We start from the raw sequence: 7,398 nt of genomic DNA on the forward strand, positions 1-7,398 counted from the left end.
GGCTCCTGGCCATGCCCTCAGCACAGAGCTGGCTGCCAGGCATGCTGCCACTTCCACACACTGCTGCTCTCAGTGCTGTGTCCAGACTGCAGCCTGAAACCAAACCGTGTCCCCTCCTCCTCACACACACTGGGCCTTACCAACACCTCATAGACCAATTAAACTGTATTTTAGGAGTGCACTGTTCACAAAGGACCCTGAAATGCTTCACAATTAGAAGTTCACAATACACTCCAGAGGAGCAAGAGCAAAGCCAGTCTACCTGGTTCAGTTTCAGGGGTTCAGAGACCCCTACCCCTACCTGACACTGTCCCTGCTGGGTGACCTTGCTGCACTGCCACTGCTGTCACTTGCTCACAGCTAATGTGCAGCCTGGGTCCATTCACTGCTAACAACTACAATACTCACATCTCCACCTTCTCAGCCAGAGGATGATAACTGTATGTCATATCTCTAAAGACAAAGGAAAATCAGCCATCATATGAGCTATTCCTCCTTAACACCAACCAGTACAGACCATTAGTGAAACCACTGACCTTGGTATCCAAACCTGAAATCAATTAAGAAAAATGACAAGGTGATCCTCTTGCCTGGGAGCACACGCTTTATTAGTACTTTATGGAAACACATGGTTTACAAGGAAACACTTTCAACAAAACCATCACAGCTTCTGGAACACAGTAGGGAAAGACCCTCAAGAAATCTTGGAGCAGTTCATCTCCTAAGCCCCAAAGAAGAATCAATGATAACAACATAAATACCTGGCAGACATTTCTAAAAACAGCTTCTCCAGTCTCTACAGATAATTTACACTGTGCTTTAATAAGCTATTCCAGTACTTAAATTAAATACTGAATCAGCTCCAGAGTAATTTTAGCTGCATTTTAGTTACAACCAACTCTTTGAGGAAGGAAGGAGGGAAGGAAGGAGGGAGGGAGGAAGGGAGGAAAGGAAAGGAAAGGAAAGGAAAGGAAAGGAAAGGAAAGGAAAGGAAAGGAAAGGAAAGGAAAGGAAAGGAAAGGAAAGGAAAGGAAAGGAAAGGAAAGGAAAGGAAAGGAAAGGAAAGGAAAGGAAAGGAAAGGAAAGGAAAGGAAAGGAAAGGAAAGGAAAGGAAAGGAAAGGAAAGGAAAGGAAAGGAAAGGAAAGGAAAGGAAAGGAAAGGAAAGGAAAGGAAAGGAAAGGAAAGGAAAGGAAGGAAAAGGAAAGGAAAGGAAAGGAAAGGAAAGGAAAGGAAAGAAAGGAAAGGAAGGAAGGAAGGAAGGGAAGGAGGAAGGAAGGAGGGAAGGAAGAGGGAAGGAAGGGAAGGAAGATTTAGCAGCATACAAGGAAAACAGATCAAACTGCTAAAATAAAACATCTGAAGAGCCTCATGTTGCAGAAACCCCAGGACCATCACGCTGCCAGGATGCTGAGCATGCCACTGCCATGGCTGCAGCAGTGCAGCCCGGCGGGCTGGAGGGATGTACAATTCCAGTCGTAACTTTCTGTGGAATTTGGGATAAAGTACAGGAAAGCACTGGCTGTGATGAGCCAAGTGGGCATCAACAGCACATGCTGACTCTGCCCCACCATCCAAGGACCTTCACCTGGGCAACCAAGCAGGTGAGATGTCATAGACATGACAGGCCTGTTCTTTTCCACCAGGCATTGGCATCTGGGAGACATGGAGACAAAGTAATGCACTCTGACAGAAAGCACGTATTTCTGTCAGCTGAACAGCTTCTGTGTCACAGCTCAGAGCAAAAAGTGGCAGGACCCAACCCACCTGCTCCCACGCACATGAGGACACCACTGTCCCTGCTTCTGGCCCAGAGACAGAGGCACACACTGCAGGAACATGATGTGCCTAAAACATACAGGTTGGAAAAGAACAACAAGCATGAACTGACTTAATAAACAGTATTACAAACGAACAGTATTATAAATAATATACATAACCTATGTATCCTTAAAACAAACCAAAAAGGCCACAGATGTGCCCTCAGAAGAAACTGAGACCCAACTGCATCCACTGATGGCAAGGGCTCTGGAGGCTGCTTTGAGTCATGTGTTACAGCTCACATGTTACACAGCCTGCACAGGGTGTGTTACACACCCTGCACACACAGTGTGTTACACAGCCTGCAAACACAGTGTGTGTTACACAGCCTGCACACACAGTGTGTGTTACACAGCCTGCACACACAGTGTGTGTTACACAGCCTGCACACAGTGTGTGTGTTACACAGACGGCACACACATTGTGTTACACAGCCTGCACAGTGTGTGTTACACAGCCTGCACACACAGTGTGTGTTACACACCCTGCACACACAGTGTGTGTTACACAGCCTGCAAACACAGTGTGTGTGTTACACAGCCTGCACACAGTGTGTTACACACCCTGCACACACAGTGTGTGTGTTCCACGGCCTGCACACACAGTGTGTGTTACACAGCCTGCACACACAGTGTGTGTTACACACCTTGCACACAGTGTGTGTGTTACACGGCCTGCACACACAGTGTGTGTTACACACCCTGCACACAGTGTGTGTTACATACCCTGCACACAGTGTGTTACACAGCCTGCACACAGTGTGTTACACAGCCTGCACACACAGTGTGTGTTACACACCTTGCACACAGTGTGTGTGTTACACAGCCTGCACACACAGTGTGTGTGTTACACGGCCTGCACACACAGTGTGTGTGTTACACACCCTGCACACACAGTGTGTGTTACACACCCAGCACACACAGTGTGTGCTACACGGCCTGCACACACAGTGTGTGTGTTACACAGCCTGTACACACATTGTGTTACACACCCTGCACACACAGTGTGTGTGTTACACGGCCTGCACACACAGTGTGTGTTACACAGCCTGCACACAGTGTGTTACACAGCCTGCACACACAGTGTGTGTGTTACACACCCTGCACACACAGTGTGTGTGTTACACACCCTGCACACACAGTGTGTGTTACACACCCTGCACACACAGTGTGTGTTACACACCCTGCACACAGTGTGTGTGTTACACAGCCTGCACACAGTGTGTTATACACCCTGCACACACAGTGTGTGTTACACGGCCTGCACACAGTGTGTGTGTTACACACCCTGCACACACAGTGTGTGTGTTACACAGCCTGTACACACATTGTGTTACACAGCCTGCACACACAGTGTGTGTGTTACACAGCCTTCACACACAGTGTGTGTTACACAGCCTGTACACACATCGTGTTACACAGCCTGCACACAGTGTGTGTGTTACACACCCTGCACACAGTGTGTGTGTTACACAGCCTGCACACACAGTGTGTGTTGCACACCCTGCACACACACTGTGTGTGTTACACACCCTGCACACACACTGTGTGTGTTACACAGCATGCACATGCAGTCCCGCTGCCTGTTACACAGCCTGTGAGGGAGCACAGACAGGTGAAATGAGTTCAGTGAATCATGGCAAAACTGGATCTGGCAGATAACAGCCAGCCTCTTACGTAAGCATGTTTGCTCCAGGTAACATTCCTCGATCCTGTGATGAGAACAAGGGTTCACTGCTGCACCTTCATCCCAGGGCTGTGCCAGGAGTTGTTTCTACAGGCTGCTCACTCTAGGCAACTTTCTTCTCAAGGAAATTAATGGAAATGTGCAATTACCCTTTAAAACCTAATTCCATATTTGAAAAAGAGAGAAGAATCAAGGGTATCTCTCCATCAAAACAGGGAGTCACCATCATCACCTGAACTGGCTGCATCAAGGCATCTATCCCTAAAATCCCATGACAATTATCCTTGCCACCCCCAAAATTCAAACACTGCTGTGTCACAGAGCAAGGCTCTTCCTAAAGTCAAAGTCTAATTGTCAGAATAAGCATGTCACTATGGCACTGTTGTCCTTGGAACTGCAGTGCAGTTCTCCTGTACCTGGAAGCCTCTGGAAATAGATAAACTCACACTGTGTGTTGGGAGGTGCTTTAACCACCCTGAAAGAAACCCAGGTGGGCGTGCTGCCTATAGAAGCCAGTGGGGCCAAGGCTGAGGCCACACACCCCCAGAGATGCTTGGGACCTGTGTGTCCACCCTTGTGAGGCAGAAGCCAGAGGTGGACAAAAAGCCCCACAAAGTTTCTGGAGATGCATTCCAACATTATACTGATGAGATCTGTTGAAAGATAACAGTGAGAGACCACACTGAGCACAGCACTGAGACACTGCCCAGACAAGGATGCTGGGTCTGAGCAGGTTCTCTCCCTCATCTATTGGCACAAGGAAGGTGGCCCTAACACCAAAGGAAAGCTTTTTGGCTACCACACATGGTTATCATTGTCAGGCAATTAAGCAATCCCAAATGGCAGGCAGGTGAGATGACAAGGAAGGTGGCCCTAACACCAAAGGAAAGCTTTTTGGCTACCACACATGGTTATCATTGTCAGGCAATTAAGCAATCCCAAATGGCAGGCAGGTGAGATGGAAAAGCCCAGAACTGTGCTTGCTGCGGGGTCACTGCCTGCAGCACTCAGGAAAGGAATGGTGTGAATGAACTGTGCAGCATCGAGAGAGCAGCAAACACAAGCTGGACAGTCACAGATGAGTATATATGGGAAAAACCCTAAGAAAACAAGTATCAGTTACTTTCAGTTACAAAGAAATTTGTTTTTCTTAGATCATGAAACATTCTTGGATTAACCTAAATTCAAAGAAACCAGCACTCTCTAATTCAAGTCATATGTCTCTGGAGCTTGCACGTAACAGAGAAGGGACCCCAGGCCATGGGTCTGTGCCCATGTAAATGAGTGTTTACGTGCCTGGGAGGCACATGCTTACAGCAAAAGGGTTACAGCAGCTGCAGCAGCAGGCACTGCTGTCAGCTGCAGACCCAGCAGCCCTTAGATGAGTTCTATACTGAACATCTATTTTTTAATGCTGTTCCCAAAATGTATTGATTTTCAGGCCATACTGGACCCCTGGAGTTCCACAGTGTAACAGTATAACACAGACCCTAACACTTTTCAGAACACAAGATTTCAGAGGGGAGGAGAGGAAGAAGGCAAGGCAAAGAAGCCAACCCAGTTCTTAATCATTACTCCCCAGTTTTTCCCAGTTGTTCCTCTGCTTGTGCTCTCTGACATCTTCCTGCCACCCAAAGGTCACTGCAGCGCTCCTCCCTCCCGTGCCACAGTCTTCCTGGTGTTCAGACTTCCCTGAAGTGGCCACGTTTGCACGGACGCTGCTGGTCCTGCCACCAGCCCAGCCCTTACATGTCTGTGCAGCACACCCGCTGACTGTGCCCCCCAGCAGCAGCTCTGGCCTGCAGCGGCCTTTGTGTAACACCACATCCCCACACATCCCTGCGAGCTGCTCCTGCAGCTGAGAAACCTGCATAATGTCTTGTCTTTGCTGTGTTACCCTGCCCATATACCCTGCTCAGAAGTAGTTCCTGCCTCAGAAGTTGTCCAGCACAACAAGCCAGACCCCTCCTGCTCCTCTGTGACCCAGACCGCAGCCGATTGGGCCCATTCACGGGATGCTCCCACAACGCGGGGCAGCCGGGTGGCAGTGGAAGTTATGTCCCGGCAGCAGGGGACAAACCAACAGCCTGCAGAGGTCGAGAGCCGAGTGTTTCACTGCTGTACACTGAACACAGCCGCCACCTGTAAGGCCAGAGCGGGTACGAGCGCAGGGCTGGCGGTGGCAAGGGGACTGTCCCCGGCTGGGAAACAGCACCGGAGCTGTCACCCACCCGGCGGGGAGCGCGGACCGGACGGCCCCTGCCGTCTGCAAATCCAGGGGTGTGCTCCGGGCTCGGGAATCCTCCCGGCCCTACGCGGCCCCTCATCAGCGCATCCCCCGTCTGCTGCGTGACTCATCACCGACACAATGGGCGGCGGCACGAAGCGCCGCTCCCGCGGCTCCGCCCGAGTCTCCGCGCCGGGGCCGCCGCGGGAGCGGGGCCTGCGCCGCTGTCCTGCAGCTAGGCCCGGGCGGCGGCCCCACCGCGCCCGGCGCTGCTGCGCGGCCCCCGGGGCACGGATCGCCGCTGCCGGAGGGCCGGGACCGCCGCACCGCCAGGGCGGCGTGGGGGGAGCAGGGCCAGCGGGCGAGGGGCGGCTCCGCCGGGCGGCACCGCGGGGCTCGCCCGTCCCATCCCGGCGCCCCGGGCGGGCCCCGCAGCCCCGGAGGGGCCCGCGCGGGGCGGGGCCGCGCGCACGTGGTGGCGGGCGGGGCCGAGCGAGTGACGCGCCAGGCCCCGCCCTCCCGCCAGCCGGGGACACGCAGCGCGCAGGGCGGGGGCGGGAGCGGGGCCCGCCGGGGCAGCCCCGCCCGCACGGAGCCCCCGTCGCGCTGTCCCCGAATCCCCCCCGTGCCCTGACACTGCCCCGCCCAGCCCGAGCTTCCCCGGGCCGGATCCCGCCGGCAGCGCAAAGCCCGCGCCGCTGCACCCCACAACGCTCCCTGGTGCCACCGCCCGCGTAGCCCCCGGCCGGCCGGGGCTGTCAGGCGCGGCCCCGCGAGGCGCGGGAGGCTGGTCACTCACCACGTGCGGTTTGCTGCTGCTGCGCCTGCCACTCCAGGAACCGCGCCGCCTCCAGCAGCGTCTCGATGCTCATGGCGCGGGTCCGGCCGCCGCCGCCGCCGCCGCCGCCCGGAGCGCGGGCCCGCCCCGCCCGCGCCGCCCCGGGCTCGCCCCGCCGGCCGCAGCGCTGGCGACAAGATGGCGGGTGGCAACAGAAACACAACAGGCGGGCGCTGGCGCGGCCCCGCTACTACGCGGCGGGCGGCGCTAAGACGTGGAATGGAGTCTGGGGCGCCGCCTGGACGGGACGGGCCGCGGCGGGACGCGGCGGCCGGCCCGGGCTGGGGACGCGCGGACACGGCCCCGCAGCGTGCCGGTGGCGCGGGGCGGGCGCCGCCCGGGCCGGGGACGCGCGGACTCGGCCGCGGAGAGCCGCCGGTGGCGCGGGGAGGGCAGGCCCCGGGGAGGGTACTGGGCGCGAGACGCGGCGGCGGCCACTCCGGTCCGCCGGCGGCGCGATCCGGGCGCCGCGTTTTGCGGGCGGCGCTCCCCCCGCAGTGCGCTCGCGGCCCGGGGCGCGCTGTCAGCGCGCGCGGACCAATGGGCGCGCAGCACAACACGCGTGCTGCCCTCCACATGGGCGCCCCGCGCCGCCGCGCGCCTTAAAGGGGCCGCGCCCGCCGCACCCCGCGCACGTGCGGGCCCGGCGCCTCCGGCGGGTCTTCCCCAGGCCAGCACCGCCAGCACCGCCAGCACCGACAGCACCGACAGCACCGACAGCACCGACAGCACTGACAGCACCGTGCCGAACGCCTGGCCCGGGGCAGCGGCCGCTGCGCGATCCGGGCCCCGCCCGCCACCGCGCGTCCGCGGGATGGACTCGGCCCC

General features: G+C 56.4%; 1 protein-coding gene across 1 annotated transcript in view; it reads right to left on the minus strand.

The window, feature by feature from the left end:
• Positions 1–6,665, minus strand: part of MNT (MAX network transcriptional repressor) — a 29,749-nt gene extending 23,084 nt beyond the window's left edge. The window contains exon 1 of the mRNA XM_086859557.1: positions 6,532–6,665. Coding sequence (XP_086715683.1) covers positions 6,532–6,604 — 73 coding nt within the window. The 5' untranslated portion in view covers positions 6,605–6,665. The remainder of the gene's footprint in view (positions 1–6,531) is intronic.
• Positions 6,666–7,398: the final 733 nt, after the last annotated feature.

Source organism: Cyanistes caeruleus, chromosome 21 (assembly GCF_971803275.1).
Source record: "Cyanistes caeruleus chromosome 21, bCyaCae1.hap1.1, whole genome shotgun sequence".
Taxonomy (NCBI): Eukaryota; Metazoa; Chordata; class Aves; order Passeriformes; family Paridae; genus Cyanistes; species Cyanistes caeruleus.